The sequence below is a fragment of the Lissotriton vulgaris genome, chromosome 4_1 (genome assembly GCF_964263255.1).
Source record: "Lissotriton vulgaris chromosome 4_1, aLisVul1.2, whole genome shotgun sequence".
Classification (NCBI taxonomy): Eukaryota; Metazoa; Chordata; class Amphibia; order Caudata; family Salamandridae; genus Lissotriton; species Lissotriton vulgaris.
The window spans coordinates 1704163965-1704186712 of NC_141691.1; the positions used below are offsets into that span (position 1 = coordinate 1704163965).

General features: G+C 43.7%; 1 protein-coding gene across 2 annotated transcripts in view; it reads left to right on the forward strand.

Moving 5' to 3' along the window:
* SLC26A7 (solute carrier family 26 member 7) overlaps positions 1-22748 on the forward strand; it is a 577439-nt gene that overhangs the window by 319955 nt on the left and 234736 nt on the right. For both annotated transcript variants that reach the window (XR_015310095.1, XM_086967017.1), the window contains exon 6: positions 4430-4512. Coding sequence is in view for 1 of the 2 variants with exons in the window: in XM_086967017.1 (XP_086823143.1) it covers positions 4430-4512 (83 nt within the window). In the remaining variant the exon portion in view is untranslated. The remainder of the gene's footprint in view (positions 1-4429; positions 4513-22748) is intronic.

The following is a 22748-nucleotide window of genomic DNA, read 5'->3' on the forward strand; positions in this document are numbered from 1 at the left end:
ACACCCCTCCCTAGCAAAAACTTCCTTGAAAAAAATACAAAACTTTATTAGTAGTGGCCATTGGCACCAACTTAACTTCCGGCCATTTTGAGTGGTAATCTACTAATACTAAAGCATAACATGAATCAAGTGGTAAATTTAGAAAAGGACCTGAAATATCAAATGCCAGTTTCTTCCAAGGTTCCTCTGGCCAATCCACATACTTAAGTGGAGGAATATTGACTTTAAGCATGTTAATATTCGCACAACTCATTTCACATTCTCTGACCACTCGATCAACCATGCGATCCATTCACGGCCAACAAAAATAACTCCTTATCAACCTTTTCATTGCCGACATCCCTGGATGTGAAACATGAGCTAATTTAATAATGTTATCTCTCACCCCAAATGGTGGAATACACTTACCATTTTTGTAAATAAAATCACCATCCAACTTTAACTCTTCTGAGACTTTAAACATAGGCATGAGTTCTTCTGAAACATTCTTCCTCATTGGTCATCCTTCCACCATATACTTTTTTTCTATCTGTCACAACAAATCATCTTTTTCTGATTCTTTCCACTTAATCTCTGAAATGTCCTCAAACGCTTCAACCACAACATCCTGAATGGTGGAAACAACATCTAAGTCATCACTTCCCCTCTCATCCACTGACTCACACGGATGATGTGACATAAAATCAGTCGTCACATTATTCTTGCCAGGAACAAACTCAGTATTGAAACAATATTCTTGCAACCTTGATGTGAGTCTCGCAATTCTAGCCGTTGCATTTCAACCTCCACCAGGTGAGAGTATATTTACCAACGGTTTGTGATCTTTCCTTAAGGTGAACTTGGTACCCCAAATGTAATTTCTATAATGCTCTATGGCCCACACACACGCTAGTGATTCCTTTTCTATTACCGCGTAACGCCTCTCTGTTTCATTTAATGTTTTTGATGCAAAACAGACATTCCATTTTGTAAAACCACTAGTCTGCGATAACACCCCTCCAATACCATATAAACTAGCATCCACTGTGATGATGCAATGTTTTTTTAAACAAAAAGGTCTTAATGTTGAAACATTCAAAATATCCTGTTTGATGCTAGAAAATGCCTGTTGCTGCATCTCAGTCCACTCAAATTCTACACCATGTCTTAACAATTTCCTTAAAGGCTCCATCTTTGTTGCAAAATTAGTTACAAACTTAGAATAGTATTCGCACATGCCTGCAAATGATAACAATTGCTCTTTGTTTTTAGGAGCATTAAGAATACAGTCAACATTAGACTTCTTTGGTACAACTCCATCCACTGTGAGCGTATGCCCCAAATACTCTACAGTCCTCTGAAACATTTTACATTTGCTACCTTTCAATGTCAAACCATTTTTCTCTAACATATGACACACCTCTGTCAAATGTTTAAGATGATCCTGATCATTCGCTGAAAAAATTAAAATATTATCTTGAAAGCATTTTACAAAACACTCAACGTCTCTGAAAATATTACACATAATTCTTTAAAACACTGAAGCCGCCGAGGCCAAGTCAAACAGCATTCCTGTGTATTGGTATAGTCCCTGTGGAGTAATAAATGCAGTCAATGTTTTTGAATCTTCCGTCAATGAAACTTGATGATATGCTGATCTCAAGTCCAATGTAGAGAACACCTTGGCACCTTCAAGCATAGAAACAACTTCATTTATGTTCGGTAATGGGTGACAATCCACCATAATGCCTGTATTTAGAGATCTTAGATCAACACACAACCTCAATTTTTTATCCGGTTTCCAGACTAAAACTATGGGTGAAAACCATTTGGATGAGTTCATGGGTTCAATGATGCCTTCAGCAACCAGGTCAGCTAGCATTTCCTTCAGCTCTTCTCTTACATTAATTGTTACAGGTCTAACTTTTTGTCTAACAGGTGTGACTTGGTTCTTAACTTTAATCTGATGAACATAGTTCTTAAGTTTTCCCAATGAGTCTGAAAACACTTCTTTGAAGAAATCTTTTACAAACTTTTCCATGTTCTCAGCATCGGCTCCTGAAAAATAATTAATACCCCATGACTCATCCAAGACCACTGGATCCTTAAGCCTTGGATTCAACATTATGCCCAGCTTCCATGATCTTTCCAGCCAAGGACATTTATGCCCTTTACTGCTACATATAGATGTATGTTGGCAAACCTTTATTTAAAATGTAGAACAGTTTCAAAATAACCCACCATATCAATAAGTGAACCATCATAACTTACCGGGTTAATATCTGATGGTACAATTGTATTTATGTCCCAAACACTTCCCAATTTTTCTTCAAAATACTCTTATGAAATAATGGTCCATGGCAACCCTGAGTCAGCCATGAGATTGAGATCTACACTGCACACTTTTACTAAACACATAGGAGGATTCGTCAAGGAACTGTTGTTTGAGTCCTCAAGTTTCCCTACCGTTTCCATTAAGGATACCACAAAACCCGAATTGGATGTACTTTCCAAAGACTTTTCTTCCCCTCTCATTATTCTTAAGGGTGGGGGAAATGTCTTTCCAATCTAGATATTTGCCTAAATATGTGAGTGACTGATCTCGATCTATAATTGGAAAGCGTGTCAAAAGTGATGTAAAACTTAACTAGAACAGGATCAGAATATACTAGCATTGTTATACAATAAATGTATACTAAATCTGAGCTATTGTTTGGTTGTTTTGTGCTATCACTGATACAGGAGGAGAGTGAGATGAGGTCGAGCCCAATAGGAAATCTAAAAGTACGTACTCCTGGTGAGCCCAGGACCACCTTTGATCAGTGTTTACCCTTTTTAGTGATCCTGTTAAGAAACTGGCTGGATTTTAGTTTCAAAACATTAATAAATACAGTAAGGAATCACTATTTTGAAAGGCTGCCCATAACACAACCTGTGGCTGTCATCCCTCTGTGGTGCTATGCCTTCCTTCTCCCTGGTACGCCTGTGAGATGTCTCGCCGGTGGACATAAAAGCGTACATTAGCTCTGTGCTCCTGTCTCACTGCTTCTACAATTAAATATTTTTCACTCAAACACTGTACATATTGCCTCAGCCTCATTAGGACTGATATGTTTAGCCTAACTTCTTCATTGCTGTGCTGTATGACATGGTAGGTCTTTCAAATACTACATGTCCCATGAAGCATTGCTCCTGTCTAATACTACCTCTACTGCAGTGGGGTAAACTTTGCCACATAGGGAAAAGTGAAGGTGATGGGGTGCGGGCGATCGCTGTGCATGCGTCTTACCTTTTCTGGTGGCAGCTCTGGCTGAGCTGTCTGCATCTCTCACGGTTCTTTCCTCCTCCAGTTTTGTTTGCCTCTTTGTGGAGCTCTGCTATTTTCTTCTTGGTTATGCTCCTGAGGTCATACCACCTCTTTTTCAGGTCGTCTATGTCCCTTGGAGTCACCCCTACAGCATTCACCTTTGTCTTTATTTCCAGCAAAATCTTTTTTTTTGCAAATTCAGCCACAGTCAGGGACTGCTTTCCAAACAATTTCTGGTGTTCTTTAACCACCTCCTCCACAAGGACCTGTAGCTCCATGGGGCTAAATTAAATGTTTCTCTTCCTCTCTGAATGTTCCTTTTCACTGCTGCTTGCCATTTTCAAACTTTAAGAGCACAAACAAAGTTTTCCTGTGGCTCAGTGACTCAACTCTGCTTGCTCTCCCTCTCCAGAAGCTTCTAATTACTTCCAGCTGCCTGGATTTAGCCACTTCCTCATTGGGAGGGGGTGGGTGGTTGCACCTGATTGGCTGACTCCTAGGTTTCACTTTCTTCCCGTATTTACCGATTCAGTATTTTCCGATTCGGAATTTACCATTCATTCCTATGGGCCAAAAGGCCCATAGGAATGAATGGGAAATACCGAATCGGTAAATACCGAATCCGTAAATACCGATTCCGTAAATTCCGAATGACAGATACTGAATTGGTAAAAATTACCGAATTTTTACCTACATCCCAAATACCGATTCTAAAATCAGTAAAATTCAGTATTTTAGAATCAGTATTTTTAGATTACCTACATCTAGCCCTAAATTCCCAATATACTAGAGCAATCTTGTTTAAGGTGGCCACCAGCGTGCAACTAGTTCTTACAGGGGCAACTTTCCATCTAAAGAGGGAACAAAACCCCCCATTGAGCCTCAGAGCCCAATACATATATTACACACTGAGGACTGGTATCAGTTTTCAAATTGAGCTAGGCATGCACTTAGAATTCAGTCAACTTTGGGAGTGAGAATAAGACATTGACTAATAATGTACAGCCATTAGAAGAGGCTTGTTAGCAAATAAATGAATCTACGCATAAACTGGCAGAAGTGGAGCTAGGTATTTTCATTGTGAAACTTTGGTCCTTTTTTACTTGAATATTAACTACATCTTTATTGCATTGAACTACATAGATGGTTGCTGTATCTCTTGCTTGCTACCTTGCTGATATGAAGAATTCATACAACCTTGATGTTTTAGGACATATTCCTAGAGGGTAATGTAAACCATATTTACCTATTCCTCAAAATTTGCTGTCACATGTCTATATACTGTACGAAATATACAGACACACTTGTTATTCTGCCTGTAACACTTTGTAAGATCAGATTTCTGAACCCCTACTTTCATTTCTTAAAAACATTGCAATTCTTTGCTAAGACTTGGCTGACTTTGTCACGCATGAGAAGAGGCCACTTGATAGTTTTGAAAAAAATAAATGATTATTGTATTTTTCTTACAATGTTTGCGAAGCTGAGCACGATTCATAAGATATAAAGTCTTGCCTGTATCAATGAATATTGTTAAAGTTAATATAATGATATTTAAGAACCGTCTGCTGTCCTGACAACTGTCTTTATTCTGTTTTACACTGAACTTCCACTCAAGATATAAACTACAGATTACCAGTCAATGTACTGGAATTTAACTAAAAAGTGTTGATATACACTCCTTCTTATTCCACCTACTCGTGAAAGAACAAGTTGGTTCTATCTCTCTTAGAAGGTTTAGAAGGTTGGCCTGCAAATGAGGATTCGAGCTGACAAGGGTTTGGATATTCCCTGATTGGAGGTTAAGTTTAGGGCCTTTACCCCAAAGGGCATCTGTTTACCCTTATCAAAGCACACGAAAACCTTGTCATCTGTGATTGTACCTAACTCTTCCTGGCAGTTTTGGATTATGCATTGCCCAATGTCTCAAGGCCAAGGAACAAAAAAGCATTTGCAATGCAAATTGGTCTTGCATTTGTGAGAGTTGGAGGTATTGGCGCTGTAAATGAGGATGTTTTACATGTGTCTTTTAGATTGGAGTGTTTGTAAGTGGTGTGGAGTGGAGTGGAATTATTTGATATGGAATTGTTAGTTGTGCAATTAGGTTTGGTGGATTTGTATAGTGTAATTATGCGGCATGGTGCGTAATGGAAATATGTGGTTAATATTTATGTGGCATTGAGTGTATTGGAATTATGTGGAGTGGGATTGTGTGCCAGAGTGCAATTATGTGGAATGGCATCTTATGTGGTGGAGTGGTGTGTTTTTGCGTTTAAGTATGTGGTATTCTGTTGAATTGTGCGGCTTGATATGGAATTCTGTGGTGTGGATTGGATGCATGTAGTGTGTTGTGTACTTACGTTGTTGAGTTGAAATATGAGGTTTGTTGTCAAATTCTGTGGTTTGAAATGAAAATGTGTACAGCTGAATTATGTGCTGTAAAAATGTGTGGCGCTGAGTGAAATTATGCTGATTGGAATTATGTTGTATGGTGTGGAGTGTATTTGTGTCAAATGTGTTACCAGTTTTGAAAATTATGACATATAATAATCGAAGGCGCCTTTTGATTGTGCTCAAATTTACAAAACCATATATTATGCAAAATCTTGTCCAAATATTAAAACAAAAACACGCAGATATTTATGTTCATGAATTCGGCGGGGGGGCTTGAACAATGTACGATTATAGGGGGCATTTTTTTAGCAGAAGGAAACATGTTGGCCTTAGTCCCATACCAATAAGGGGAGAGTTGGAACTCCTCAGCCAGCAGACAACCATAGATAATGTAAAGCTTCTGGAGGGGAGGGAGAAGAGAGGAATGAACAACAAGCTATAGGCTTTGGCAATCGGGTGAGGCTGGGTAACGGGTAAGGGTTGGATAACGGGGCAATTTGTAAAAAAATGCTGTCATGTCAAAGATTTTTGGGACCCGGCATAACATATTTCAGCTACTTTGTGGGAAAATTTAAGTATAATCCAATATTGTTTAGCACCATGCAACATTAAATATTAAGAAAATGGGTAACACAATTAAATATTTTCCAACAGAGGGCCCTAAAACGTACCTTGCTCGGGCACAAAAGTCCTTAAAATGACACTGAGGAAGGAAGGAAGAGGCAAGAGATACGAGGTAAAGTGCAAAAGGGAAGGGCAAGGGAAGAGAAAGGAAACGTAGGGAAGGACAGACAGAAAGTGGTAAGAGAAGGAAAGGGGAGGGCAGAATACTAGAGATAGCAGTTTTGGCAAGTCAAACAGCCTGGCAAGGAAGGCATGAAGATGTGGTGTGGGTAGCAGCGTCATATGTAAACTTTTCTCCCATTTTAGAGTAGGGAAAGTCTTAGACTTCCAGCAATACGGTTGTGGAATCAGTACATCTGACCCATGCTGTGTCGGTTGAGATTACTTTCCTGGTCTTTGAGATTGTGTCATGTTTTGTACACAATACGGATAGGCACGGTCTGTCTTTCTAACTTTATTTTTGTTTTGAAAATCAGAAAATGTGACTTCACAGACGGAGCTCCTTATTCCAACTGACCAGATGCTAGTAATTCCAAGGTTCTAAGCATTCTACAATGACATGACTACATTCTGCAATTTTTGGCAAGCACAGCAGTATAATATAAAGGTATACACAATAAATGGGCGTGGTGCAACTGCAATTACTGGCTGCAGAAATTATACTTGGAAAGGAGTGCTCCACCCCTGAAAATTCATGAACAAAACGATCATAGCGTCCGGAGGCTGTGCAAAACTAGTTTAAAAGTAAATTGAGACACTAGATAAATGCATGGGGGCTGAGATTGCTGTTTTCGAGGCCCGAGGATGCCCATAATCTGGACTAGATGGGCGGACTATCGTGGTACCCCCGCCTGAGTCGGACCCCTGGAACTGTTTCGCTGTGGGTTTTTTTCCTTATGCATTGGTATTTCCCCATTGATAGAGAGTTTTTAAACAAATGTGTATTTATATCTTTAATGTGGCACACTATGACGATTGCACCGCTTGTACAAACATGGAGACCGGAACCTGTCTGTAAGTTCTTCGTTTATGACACCTAAATCTTTGGTAGGTGTTGTTATATATTAGAAATATGGTTATTGATACACATTAAAATTACATCTCTTTGGCCAGTGTGGGGCTGCAACCCCAGCATTTTGCAAAATAACCTAATACAATTTGTTATTAAAAAAAAGTAAATCGAGACACTTGGCACTAAGTAGCACCAGTAGACTCAAAACACATGCTGCTAGGGCTGTCAATGGCTTTATCTTGGTGGAAACAACCACTTGCTTAGCAAATTATACAATCAGCCAGTGATGACCATTAGCTACCACTACAGTCAGGATTTGCTCCATATCAAAGAGGTAGACAGCTGTACTCCCTAAGTGAAGAACAATAGTCCGATAGTTGAAATATACCTGATGGTACGCCAGTATAATGCAGCATGTATTAGCACATTTTGAGACAAAACTGCGCTGAAACTTTACCTAATATCAGTCAGCACATTCCATAATTTTTGATCTCAGTGACATAGCTGTCAGCTGTTCCTTGTCAAGCTAGGCAGGACAATTGAAATATGTGGCATTTAATGTTACTGTTGCCATAACTGCCCCTCTGCCATCTGAAGACCGTTTTGCACACTCCTCGATCCTTTTCTACTTACAGTTTACACCTGTGCACCCACGATGTTGAACATGCATGTAGGGTACTCAAGGAAAGCTTGTGTAGAGCAAAGTGATAGGCTGCTGGTTGGGAGGGGTTGGATTGCAAAATCTATGCACCGTCACATCTATTCCTACAGTCCATTGTGTGCATGAAATCACACTCAGAAAGTATAAAGCAATGCTTACTGCCGGAAAGAAACATACCGCGATCTAGCATTTCAACTCACATGCAGCAGGCAAGAGAAGTGGAGAGAGAAGTAATTGAACACTCGTCGCATTTGCTGTAGAAATCATTATTTTATTCCTCTAGGTGACAGTGCAGATACATACATAAGGAGCCATGTATTTTTGGTAAATTTACACAGGGCTTCGTGAAATGTAGCTGCCTGCGGCCCACGCAGGGGGCCCCCATAGACGGGCGACCACCTTAGTGCCACATTAGGCACTAACCTGACGGGCTAGTTTCTGGACATCTGGAGACCAGTACTTCCTGTTGTAATTTCCGGTGCACTGAGTGGGCGGGCCAGGTAAATTTACTACCACTGCCCATCCGGCGATCTTTTTGCGTTGAGGTTCCATGCCATCTGGCTCCATGGAAACCTGTCAGAGTATAAGCTGTAAATAAAACAAGGGGGAGTGGTAGGGCATGCAATGCTGACCTGTGTAGCCAGAGGGGAGGAGTGAATAGAGGTCATCACATGCTGCATGTGTGATGGATGACCAAAATGCTCTCTGAGTGAAATCGCTGGAAAGAGAGCTGAACCCACTAAGGAGGGACTTTGACAAAAATGCCCCAATAAGAAGGCTAATAAGACCAAAAACGGGTTGGCTCTGATCAGTGATGCTGAGCCCAATATATCAAAGAACAAGAGGAGTGCCAGTACTGATTATCATTCTAAGATATTTGACCTAAATGCATAGACCATACACATTCAGATGCTCATTATTTGCTTGTTTATTTCAAAAATACTCTATTTTGTACCAAATAGCAAATGATCACATAGTCAACAATCCAAAAGAAAGGTCATAAATTTATTGTGGACAAGGGGACTAAAAGACAATTCACTCATACCTTCATTCGCATCATCACATATATACTAATACACAACATACCTCATTCGTACAATCAAAACAGTGCTCACTCAACCAGGGAAAAGATAATGAACCCTATGTGGGGCACCTGGTCTGCCAAACCAAATACCAGTTGTTACTCTTTACTTCTTTTCTTGATCTACACCTAGTTGTAGCTAATTCAACTTGATTTATTTAAATACCAATACAATACAAATGAAATACGACAAAAAACTTTCTTTTTTTTAAATAAACAAGCTACTAATGAGCTTCTAAATGTGTATGGTCTATGCATTTAGGTCAAATATCTTTGAATGATAATCAGTACTGGTATTCCTCTTGTTCTTTTGTATATTGGGCTCAACCTTTCTGATCAGAGCCATACCCGTTTTCAGTCTTAGTAATTATAGCGGGAAGATTCCGCAAGGTATTTTTGCGACCCTGGAAAGGGAACACAAATAGATTGATTCACAGATTTCACAGTGATAGGGTTTCATTTCCTTTACCACCTTTTCGTTTTACGTTTCTAACTGTTCTGTCTTCTTCTTATTATTATTTTGACTGGACTAGGTAAGTGATGTCAGACAAAGAGACATTTGCTTATAGCGAAGATCATATTAAAAAGTTACTGAGAGCTCCACCTGTTTTCGCCTCAGCCTCCCTGAGCATTTCAGCTACAACTCAAAATTAATCAGACAAATTGCTACGCCTGAAGAAAAAACTAATTAGAAAAGACCTACACAGCCATTTCTTGTTGCAACACCTAAGAGAGGGTACCATCCCAGGAGGCCTGCAAATTCGTAATATTCCGGTGATCTTCACGGAGGATCCCATTTTCAAAAAAGGTTTGAGTTACATAGCAACCAAATGCAGTAGGGACCTGATGGTCCTTACTGTGGAAACTACATTAAGAATTTCACAAAAAGAATTGGAAGAGATTGTCGCATTAAAAACAATCAAACAATAACGGATTCAAAAACCCTATTGGAAAAAGTTGATAAGGAAATACAAGAGTTCAAGGATTATACGATCACACAAAAAACAAACCAATTCGAAAAGGACAAAAGAACATTTTCATTGGAAACAGTGTATCCGTTTCTACAGGCGGACTTTTACACTAGAGTTGATTCACGCAGGTTTTTACCGGACAATCTAGGGAGAGCACTGAATCCATTTATTTCCTTCTTGGATACTTCATCTTTATCCGGGGGGATTCAGACAATAGTGATAGTCGTCCAAATAGGAATCGAAAATGGAAAAAACCCCAGCCAATTCCTCTTTTTTAGGGAGAGGCCAGCCCAGACCAAGGGGCAGAGTGAGATACAATACTCAACCATGGGAGATTACCACGAGAAGACAACATTACAAAAACTAGTGGTCTCCCCGATTTTTAATCTATCCGATAGAACTTTGGCTAAAACGGAGGAAAGTATTCTGAGTAAAGGTTTATCTTTTGTGCCTTCAAAAAGAACTGTTTTTGTCAAAATGAAAACAAAGTTTATCGAATTCTGTCGCAAAATCAGATTAACTAAAGCACATTGGAAACTACTAGTTTACGAAACAAGTCAACATTTTACCCTCCAGGAAATAAAATGCCAAAAGAGGTTTTACTCTTCGAGAAAACAGTTCTATCAGCAATCTCAGAGATGGAAAAGAGGAATAATTATCTCAAACACAATATCACAAAAGAACAACGGGAAGCCTTGCATACATTAAAAAATGATTCCACTGTGGTAGTAAAGCAAGTCGATAAAGGTGGCTCAATAGTAGTCTGGGGAACCATGGACTTCACGGCTGAGGTCCTGAGACAACTTAATGACCCCATCTGCTATAGAAAGATTTCTAAAGATCCTACATTAGAATTTCAAAACCAAATATTTATGATTCTGAGGGAAGGATTCAAACAAGGATTCCTTGGACCCAAAGAGTATAATTTCCTACAAAACAAATACCCAAGGATACAAGTATTTGATATACTGCCAAAGATTAATAAAAATTCAGAAAAACCGCCCGGAAGGCTGATAGTCTCCAGTTGTGAATCTTTAACAGAACCTATTTCACCACTGACTTCATTAACAAGTTGGAGACAGCGGAATTTGAAAAGAAAAAAGATCTACTGGTGACATTGGATGTCACATCGTTGTATACTCAAATCCCACAGGATGAAGCAGTGGCAGTGCTTTCATACTATCTGGATAAACGATCAAGACCGGTTCAAGTGTCAACTCAGTTCATAGTTAATTTGGCGGAATTTGCCCTAAAAAAAACTACTTCACATTCGGAAATGAGTTTTTCCTTCAGGTCAAGGAGTGGTGATGGGGGTGTCCCTTTGCCCCGGAGCTGGCAGTACTTTTTATGTCATTGTATGAGGATACATTTATTCACATCAACAATCCGTTTTCACAGTACATCACTACATCGCTAAGGTTTATTGATGATGTTTTTATGGTGTGGACGGGGGAGAGGAACAACTAATGATATTTCATGAATGGTTGAATGCAAGAACAACTGATATCCAATTTAGCAACCAACATTCAGCAAATAAAATATAATTTTTGGACGTTAAGGTTTATCCAATTGATGGAGGGCTGGTAACAACTTTATATACAAAATCAACTGACACAAATAAAGCTCTGTTATTCTCCAGCAACCACCCAAGGAGCCTGCGTGAAAACTTGCCATAGGCCAGTTTTTAAGAATACGCAGAAATTGTTTCTACACAGATGAGTTTAAATTGCATGCAAATAAACTCACGGATAAACTACGGGATCGGGGTTATCCGAAAAAGTTAGTGAGAAATGCAATGAAACGTGCACAATGGACCCCAAGAGAGCCCCTCCTTGAGAGAAAGAACAAACCAAAGATGGAAAGCCAAGTGTGTGTTAACACATTTTGTCCAAATTCGAATAAAATGAAGAAAATAATCTCTCAGAATTGGCATCTTGTAAAAAATCTAGACTGCAGTCTAGCATCCCCTCCATTGTTCGCTTTCAAGAAAGCAGTATATTAAACCATGTAGTAAGAGCATCTATTCAAAAGGACCCTAAACCTACACTAAGACAACTCATGGGACTAACACCGATTGTAGGCCATCATAAATGTGGTACTTGTGTGTGTTGCGAACTTACACTGGAAGGCTCCCTTTTTAAACATCTTGGAATCTTCTGGAAGCACGACACATTCAGCAACTGTAAAACAAAGAATGTAATCTACGGGATTATGTGCCCGTGTGGATTGGTCTACATCGGCAAAACCAACCAAGAAGTAAGGCAAAGAATATCCCAGCATAAATCACGTATCAAAACGAATGTGGAGACCGCACCACTGGTAAATAATTGGAAAAAGAAGGCACATAGTATAAATGATTTACTATGGACTGTGATCTTGAAAATGGAAAGAGATTTACGTTCTCTTATTTTTACTTCTCGAGATGTTGATTATGGTTACCACTATTTTCAGAGAAAAATAGCAGGCTTTTGTTCTCTTTTTGAGAATCTGGAAGGTTTAGAGAGTAGTACTCAAATAGGCATATTTGTGTAAGTCTTGTGTATTCTTTAACATTATAGTTTTGTTTACTTTGATAATCATTGAATGTTTAGGCATTTCTAGAATGATTTTGAAGTGATCTTTTCTTGTAGTTGCATTTTCATGTTTATTTAGAATGTGGACAAAAAAGGTCTGTTACTGATTTTCCAAATTGTTTTATTGGCCCTAAAACTAAAAATACCAGCCATGCCTATAAAACACTGGTCATATGCATCTCTGCTTCCAGAGAAATGCATTTCTGTTTACAATGCACAAAGTTTGTTCAGGCAGATCTCCTGCTTTCATGCTGTAATACAGTGTTCCCACTTAATACTTTGACTTATTTTTAAACAAAGCACAGATTACCGAAACCAATATAAATTGTTTATATTAAGTATTGTGTTGTATTTCAGCTTTTGCATTATACTTTTTTTTTAAAGTTTTATTTTATTGAAACCAGATGAAATAAAGCAACAGTGTGATAAAATAACATAGTACATAGAGTAATAATAAAGTACATGTTGAAGGTTATGGAGCAAAATGGTTACAATAAACATCATATGTAAGAATTAAAGGAGAAACGGGGGGAAAAGGAAGGGGGAAATTATATATTTATTACTGGAGCAATTGAGAACAAATGGAATTTGAAAATAACACTGTATGCATGTAACTATCAATAAAGAATAAGATTATGAATGTACATAAATATAAGCATAATAACAACGTTAAAATGTATTGAAAAGAAAAGACAACAAGGAATGATCATGGCGGTTTGCAGACTTCGTCTGCTGAATTTATAGTAGTAACAGTAGGAATATCTGGGGAAGAAAGTTTAGATAAGTATGTAGTAAGAGGAATCCATAGTAAATCTCTTTTAATCGCTAGGGAAATAGGAGTGATATAATTGGTGTCAAGTCTGTGACGAAAACATATGGCATTCCACCAAGCTGTATAACTAACTTTGTTTGCTTCTTTCCAATTGGAAGTTATTAAATGTAGGGCTATGGCTAATAATAGATCCAATAATTTAAAATATGAAGGGGCTTGAGGCAAAGTTGGGGGGCTAGAGATCCTAGAAAAATATTAGATAGGGAGAAGGGAACATTAGTCTTAAAAAATTATTTATTTGTGACCAAATTAGTTGCCAGAATTTATAGATATTAGGATATTCAAATAACATGTGGGCAGGAACAGGACCAACATTTAGATGATGTATCAGGGGAAAACAATGTTAGTCTTGCTGGGGAATGTAATAAACGTTGATGAACAAAATAAAGAGTTTGGGTAGTGTTAGCTGCTCTGGAGGTTTTATGAATCTTTAACCATAACTTGTACCATATAGAAACAGACCAGGATTGTGATAGGTCCTGTTCCCAAGCCAATTCAGTCTTTGTCTTAAGCCTTTCTGATGGTAACAATAAGCAGCTCTAGATACAAGTTGTGGAAGGAGAAGTGTCCAACAGAGGCAATATTGCAGAACAAGTAGAAGGAAAAGCAGGGAAGGATGGGAATGAGTTAAGATACTCTTTGAGGGCAGGGAGTAAAAGATCATATTGTTTTTTAAAAGAGTTAGGAAGAAGGAAGTTAGATTGAAGAGCAGTGAAGGATAAAGGTTTATTGCCAAGCAGGAGTTGAGAAATCCATAATAAGCCTTTGGATTTCCACGATTTCCAATAAAAAGCACGATTCTTAATGCAGAGTAATTTGTTATGCCAGATAGGTTGCTGAGATAGTGAAGTAAGGGAAGGATATGAGGAGGGAAAAAGGGGAGTTAAAAGTTTACGAGTATGATCAATAACAGAGGAGTGTAAAAGGGAAGTGAATGCAAGAGTTTCTAGAAAGGGAAAAGGAGAAGTAAGGCATGTTTCGATGGATAACCCTATTGAGGGAAGTGTAGGGAGTTCCCTAGAAAGTCATCAGGAAGCTTGCTTTAGAGAAAAGGCGTAATGGTAAGACTTGAAGTCAGGGAATTTAAGACCTCCATTAATTTTGTCCTTTTTAAGACAGGATGAGGCTATTCGAGAGTGTTTATTCTTCCAGAGAAACTTTAATAAGAGTGAGTCTATTCTTTGAAAACAATAACCTGGGATGTGCACAGGTATCATGGAAAGGGAATATAAGATTAAAGGAGCCAACTTCTTCTTAATTGAATCTAATCTCCCCCACGAAGAAAGAAAGAGAGGATGCCAGCTGATAATTGAGTCATTTAGCTTTTTGGTAATATAGTCAAAGTTTAATTTTAACGTCTCCAAGATAGTTGAGGAGAATCATATCCCTAAATATTTCAATTTGGTCAGCTGCCAGGAAAAACCTGTCTGATCAAAATAGTGTTTAAAACTTAAAACATTAAGGGGTAAAACTTCACATTTATCTCGATTAAGGCGGTAGCCTGATATTTTTTTTTTTGAAACATGTTTTTATTGCAGAGTTAGAAACAAAGCACCGAATTAAGTCAACCTGTACACTCATGGCATCTCAAAGCACAGCTGTCAGAATAAAATTGCACACAGCCATTCAGCCCACATCCCGGAGGCCGGGCGGCGTACCAGTACAGTCCCTTAAAATGTCATGGTGATCACCTCGTAGAGATGTCAGGTCAACAGCATAATATAGTATCTGCTTTTATACCCATCAAACACCCTCCCCCAAAACACCACCAAGTATAGTCAGCCACTCAGTGTGGGTGACGCCAGTATTGTCTGTGCCCGCTACATCAGGTCCACACTAGTGCCCTCCCGTGGCAGCAGTTCCTGAGGCCTATTGAGAACCACACTACGTATACCCAAGGAGTGCTGCCCGGAAACCCCATTTCCCTGTAGTCATCCGTCATAGGTCCTTTCCGCAGGCACCCTTCCTATCATTACAGTGGTACCCCACTAACTCCCCTCCACCCTTCCCACCCTCCAACTGCTGCTGATGTGGGTTATAATTGTGGGTTCTGACACAAAAGTTTGCCATTAGTCGGGTTTATGCATTCGGTCTTCCAAGCCTCACGGAACCCCGCCCTCCGAATGTCCTTGCTCTTCACACTCCAGCAGGTAGTCTCGCAGAGCCTGTACTATCATCTCCCAAGCCCTCGCCAACTCCAAGCTCTTTTCGTTACCTGCCTTGGCAGCCTGTCGCATTCTGAGCACACTTTCACATCTGGACAATTTCAGCAACTCATTCATCCATCTCCTAACTGATGGGCCCTCCCTGGATTTCCAGTGCCAGGTAATCTCTCTCTGGGCCAACATGAGACCTAGGTCAATAAATTTGCTTGTTACTTTCGTCCTTGCCGTATGAGGGAACCAGAGCAGTAGACATGCCGCCATGTCGAACTCCACCTCCCGGTCAGTAACTGCGTTCAAAAGTTCTCCTACCTCAGACCAATACGTCCCTAACTTCGGGCATCCCCACAGTAGATGATCTAGCTCGGCCCCAGGCGCTAAGCACCGCGGGCATGCCGCATCCTGCACCCTAAAGTATCGTCCAATCTTTCCCGGGGTCAGATAGGCCCTATGTAGGATGAAGAAATGTACCTGCTGGAAGCGGGCATTCCTGCTACCCTTCCACGTCCTTTGCAAAATACGGCCCCAGACCGTGTCTGTTATGGGTTTGCCTATGCTTGCCTCCCATTTCCCCTTCAATGCTGTAAGCGGCTCCAGTCCCTCACATAGCATTCTAGATTGGAGGCAGGTCACCGCCTTGATCGTTGCCGCAGCCATCACTACGTATTGGCAGGCAATGGTTGTGGTAGGTTCCACCAGCCCTTCCCTCCTGTGCTATTTTATCACTGCAATCACCGTCGCATGCAGGAGGTAGCTCCCATCCGGGAGACCAAACTGATCTTGCAACACCCTGAAGGGGGCGAGCATCCCGTCAACATAGGGGTCCCCCACCATCTGTAACCCCAACTCTTCCCACTCCGCTAATGGGGACCAGTTGCCTCCATGCGGCAACGCCGTCAGCATCCCCAGAGGGATCTCTGGTGCATACGGTCGTGCTGCCTTCGCTCTCTTCAGGCTCCTGTGCCAGCACAACCGAAGAGTTCTCTCCTCTATGGATAAGCCTCTCAGATCCAGTTTCTGTTGCATAACTATGTAAGATAAAATGTGTCTCTGGATACCGGTCCCCCTTTCTTGTTCTGGGCCTCTAAACTCTTTAGCAACGTTCTGCGTTAATACTTGTAGCTGAGCAGCCAGGTAATATAATTCAAAATCAGGGACTGCCAACCCTCCCTCAATTTTGGGTCGCATCAGAGTAGTCAAAGCCACCCTACGCCTTCCGCTCCCCCAAAGGAAGCCAATAATCAACGTCCTCAGGTCTTTGAAGATCCGCTGTGGGATCCAAATTGGCAGGGTACGGAAGTAATAGAGCAACTGAGGCAGAGCCACCATCTTCAACAGAGCTACACGGCCCTGCACCGATAGCGGGAGGGAGGCCCTGAAGGTCATGCACCCCTTCAGAGCCCTTATACAGCGCCCTATTTTTCCCTCTAACAGTTTCGCGATGTCGTGGTAGATGCGGACTCCCAGATAGGTGAAGCATGTATCCTCCCAGACCACATCTACTGTGAGAGGGGGATACGGCATATCTGCCCGCAGCGGGAAAACACACGTTTTATTCCAGTTTACCTTGAGGCCCGACAGCTTACCAAAGCCCGACAGCATCCCCTCAGCCCCTTCCAGAGCCTCTTCGGTATCTTCCAGGTACAGCAATAGATCATCAGCGTACAGTGATATATGATGAGTCTCCTCACCACAGCCAATCCCATTGTACAATGTCCCTGCCCTCGCCTGCGCCGCCAAAGGTTCCATCGCTAAGGCGAACAACAGGGGAGTCAGCGAGCAACCCTGCCTTGTCCCCCTGCGCACCGGATAGTCTGAGGATATAACAGACCCCAACCGTACCCTGGCAGTAGCTGAGGAGTAGAGAACCCTTGTCCATCGCCCAAAGCCGTCCCCCAGACCGAACTTCTCCAGCACCCCATTGAGGTACCTCCATTCAAGGCTATCGAAAGCTTTTTCGATATCCACCGACAGTACTGCTGGTTTCTGATCCAAGTTCCAAGCGCCGTCCATTATGCGGACCAGGCGGCGAATGTTTATAGATGTGCTCCTGGTGTGAATAAACCCGGCTTGGTCCCCGTGAATCAGCATGGTCATGTGTGGCAGTAATCTAGTGGCTAGGATACGACTCACAATTTTATAATCAACCGTCAGCATAGGCAAGGGTCTATACGACGTCACATCGAGGCCTCCCTACCAGGTTTCAGCAGCGGCACCACTAATGCTTCCCTCATCGATTGGGGTAGACGCCCAAGTGTCATGGCTTCAGCGTATACCGCCAGTAGTCTGGGCACCAAAACATTAATATAGTGCACATAAAATTCAATCGGTAGACCATCTAACCCTGGTGTTTTATTTCTAGCCATCTGCTTGATGGCCACCCGAATCTCTGACAGCGTTATGGGTCCACCCAGGCCCTTCGCGGTCTCGACATCCAACATTGGGAGATGAATAGTCTCCAGATAGTCGGCTATTGTAGAGACATCCACCCCCAATTGGCTCTCATACAGACTCCTATAATACAACTGGAAGCGCATCAAAACTGCAGTCTGTGAGTAGACTACCTCCCCCGTCTCCGTTCTAATGCTCATGACCGGGCAACCTCTAGGTTCTGGGTTAGCTAGCGTAGCCAGTAGTGTTCCTACCATGTCCCTTTTCACATGCACTCTGGTGACATACAACTTGTAATCAAAACATCGCAGGCGCTCTGTTTCAGTCGCAACTACCTCCATCACCTCAAGCAGCTTGTCCTGTAAGTCCAGTCGCTCAGGCCTGCGCTGCTCTAGATCCCGCAGCACACATTCCGCCTTCCCCAGATCGGCCAGGACCGTCGTCCATTCATTCGAAAATCTGCCCATACAGATGCCCCTGACCACCACCTTCATCGCATCCCATTCTATCGATCTCGTGGTAGCCGAACCCTCGTTCTCCCCAAAGTAGTAATCAATGCCCTGAAGGACCTTATCACGAAACACCAGGTCCTCTAATGTATCAGGCCGCAGCCTCCATGATGGGGCCGCTGACCTCGGCCGCTGCCACTGCACCGTCAGCAGCAAAGGGTTATGGTCTGAGATAGTTCTAGTTAGGTACTCCGTGTGGGCCATCATGGGAGCCAGGGGTCCACTGCACAGAATGGAGTCTATCCTAACATGCAGCACATGTAAAGCTGAAAAGAAGGAATAGTCCCTATTACCAGGATGTTGCTCCCTCCATATATCTATAAGGCCCCACCTCTCTTGCCAGTCTGCCCTGTGTGTTGCTAACCTATGCACTGGAGAGTCGGCCAATGGTGGATGCGACCTATCCAGTGCAACATCAGTAATTGAGTTAAAGTCACCTCCTAGTATGATGGGGCCCGCCAGGAAGTGTGCCAGTGAGCCTGACAGGCTGTCAAAGAAGCGGGCCTGGTCAGCATTAGGAGCATATACACTACACAAGACCACGTCCTGTCCATATAGCCTCCCCTCTACCGCCACAAATCGACCTTCAGGGTCCACTAGCTGGTTCGTGGCCTGGAATGGGACCCCCGCTCTCACCCATATCAACACCCCCCTGGCGAACGCTGAGTACGTGGTGCCAAACACCTGGCCATGCCACCTCTTCTGCAGTGCAGTGCATTCCTGCTTGATTAAATGAGTTTCTTGCAGTAGTGCAATTTGGATGCCTCCACTCACCAGATGGGCGTGTACCTTATATCTTCTTGACATAGTTCGAAGTCCACGGACATTCCATGTGAGGCATTTCAAATTAGGTAACGTCCCCATTGCAGCCAATACCCACCAATCTCAACAGTGTCAATCGGCCACCCACATCATTGCAGTATAACCCCCCATCCAAAACACCCCAACAAACTCCCCCAACCCCTCTCCCCGGAACAGGACCCAATAACGCAATATCAGCCCCCATCCAAACCTGCAACACAACACACATTCCTCTACTCTGTAGTCATCACTACAGAAGGCCTTAAGGGCAACGAGAGGGTGACTCAGAGCCGACCCGGAGCAGGCAAGGCCTTGCCCCGAGCCCATGATCCCATGTGGCGTCTCAACACAGTACCTGCTAGTCCGCAGAGCACCAGGGTATTCAGCAATACCAGGAGTTGTGGGTATGGGCCTCACCCCCAGTGTCATTCGTTAAATAGGCCATCGGCCGCCTGTGGGGTGACCGCCGGCCCCGCGGAACTATCAACATCTGAGACGTCTCCTCCAGACTTTCCTCCGTCTTCTCCAGAGTCTGAGTCTACCGATATCCTCTCCTGTTGTGAGCCCGTGATGATCGCCATTGCAGCCAGCGCTCCCTTTCTGTCCTCCGCCATCTGGTCGTCCCGCATCGCCCTCTTGAGTTTATTACGCTTGCGGATGCGTTGAGACTTTCGCACCTGGACCGGCTTTTGTCTCTCCTTCTCACTTTTCCCTTTGCGGTCCGTGCCAGCACAATACAACTCAAGCCACGACCACACTTCATCAGGGGTCTGAAAGAATTGGGTTGTTCCGTCCAGAATCACTCGTAACTTTGCCGGAAAGAGCAAGGAATATTGTATGCCCTCATCCCTCAGTTCTTTTTTCACTGCCAGGAAAGGGGCCCTGTTTTTCTGGACCTCCTGCGTGTAATCGGGAAACACCGTGACCGAACTATTCTCCACCTGAAAGGGGCCCTTCGAGCGTGCCCTCTGTATCAATAGGTCTCGGTCCCTGTAATGCAATAGTCTGACCACCATTGGTCTGGGTGGGCGGCCCTGCATGGGTGGGCGGGCCGGGACCCTGTGCGCTCGTTCCAGGGAGAAAAAGGGGGAGAGACCCTCCGGGGCCACGATCATTTTAAACCAGTTCTCCATGTAGGCCACTGCGTCATCCCCCTCAACTTTTTCCGGCAGGCCCACTACCCTCACGTTGTTCCTCCTATTTCGGCTTTCAGAGACCTCCGTCCGTTTCTCCAGTGTCGCCAGGCGGCCAAGGATATCAGCGAGTTTGTGTTCTGCGGTCACTACCGCCGGTTTGAGCTCCTGAAGCAGTAGCTCATTGTCCTTCACTCTGTCTGTGAGTTTAGCATGATCCGCCCTCAAGAGGCCCAGTCCAGAGGCGACCTGCGCTATGACTTGATGCAAGGACTCCTTGGTTGCGGTTATCGCCTTCAGTATTCCATCTAGCCGTTTATTCAACCGACGTTCCTGCGCCGAACCTTCCGAGTCATTATGGACCCCGCCATCCGTAGCAGACACCGTCGCCTGGTCGTGCCCATGACTCAGTTGCAGTTCAGGGCCCCTAGCGGCCATCTTGTCCTTCTTGAGCGCCAGACCAGGGTCACCTCTGGGGGACGTGTCGGTTCCAACTTCCATCCACCACGTGGGAAAGGATCCCCGATCCCGCCCGCCGCACAATAGTCTCAGTGTCTCCCTCAAAGCAAGGGCCTCCGCATCCGGGGACCAATTCGTTTGCAGTCCGTGTGCCCCACTCTCGTATACAAAATGGCCGTCCACTGTTCAGTACATCCCACTCCGGGGGGGGGGGGCAGCGACCACATCCACCTATACTCCAGTGAACACCCCGCGGGCCAGGAGCCTCTCGTTACACAGTTCAGTGTTGCCCGCGGTACGAGCTCACCACGTCCCCAAGACAAAGTCGGGGAAGACCCAGCCCAAAAAACTTGGAGAAGCCAATAGCATACCTCTGGTCAATCCGGTGGTTGCCGTGTGGGGCCGGTGTAGCCGTCCGAGCGGGGGCGCTGCTCCGCGGCAATCCGGCCCGCCTGCCCCCAGCGCCTCTTGATCCTAGTGCACCCGACTCCCCTATGAGCCAACAGCGTCAGCGTGCAGCTGTTGAGTGCCGATCTCTTGTCCCTCTTGCCAGCCCACGGAGCATGCCCGGGCCCACTCCCCCTGTGGCTCAGAGATCACCCTCAGAAGCTGAGTCCCTACATAGGGAGCGGTGCCTCGCTGGGGCTTTTCCCGAGGGCGATCGATCAGCCCGAAGTCGGGCGTATAGTCCTCCAATCTTCCTACCCGCTCCGTCCCCGATATATGCCTCTTCGTGAGACCTCCGGGGCTTGGCGCCGTCAGGCTCCTGGCAGCAGATGATGTCCCGGGCCGCAGTCCAAAAGCGGGACCCGTCTCACATAGCCGCCATGTTAGGCGATGGGGGAGGGGTGCCTCGATCTCAAATGTCCGATGCGGCGGAGAGCGCTCTTCACCTCTGCCGCGCCCGTGGAGCCATGCACGGCAGGGAGCTTGCTCCGCTCAGCACGTCAGGGGATGATCAGCTTTGCGCCCCAGCCGCGATCTGCCGCTCCTCGCTGTTCAGGCTCCATTGTTCGAGGCCGCCGCCATCTTACTTTCAAGGCGCTGCACCTCCCAGCTCCAAGACCGGGCTCCAGCACATCACACAGCCTCCTGTTGGCCCGTAGTTATGCTCCTCTGCAACCCTGGTGCTCCGTGCTGCTTGTCCGCGCCGTTATCAGCGTGTTTCCAAGGATTTCCAGGATAATTTACGGGATCGGGCACGGAGCTGCAGGCTCATGCCGCCATCCCGATCGGCGTCCAAACCACGCCCCCTAAGGCGATAGCCTGATATTCGCGAAAAACTATCCACTTGATGGAGAAAGGGAGGGAGAGAAATATCCGGATTATAAACAATATAAAAGGATATTGTCAGCATAAACAGACATTTTAACTTGATGTGAGCCTAGTTGAAAACCCGTGTTTTGAGAGTCCTGCCTAATCTTTGTTAAGAAGGGCTCCAATGCTACTATGAACAATAAAGGGGACAATGGACAGCCTTGGAAAACTCTAGAGAGAGAAAAGTAATCTAAGACTTTACCATTAGCAAAGATAGAAGCTTTTGGACTTGGGAGGAAATCCTATCCATTTTAGAGCATGGAACATAAAATCCCAACCAATCCTATTAAAAGCGTTTTCATCGTCTAGAGTTATAGTGGCAAGTGAGTAATCAAGGGATGAGGCTTTACTAAGAACATTAAAGAAGACCCTGGAGTTGTCCGAGGATAGACGACCGTTTACAAAACTAGATTGTTCTGGTCCAATGAGTTCGGGTAAAATGGGATTAATGCGTAGGGCAAGTATTTTTGCGAAAATGTTACAGTCTGTACTAACTAAGGAAATGGGACGATAATTTTTACAAAAAGAGGGGTCTTTATTTT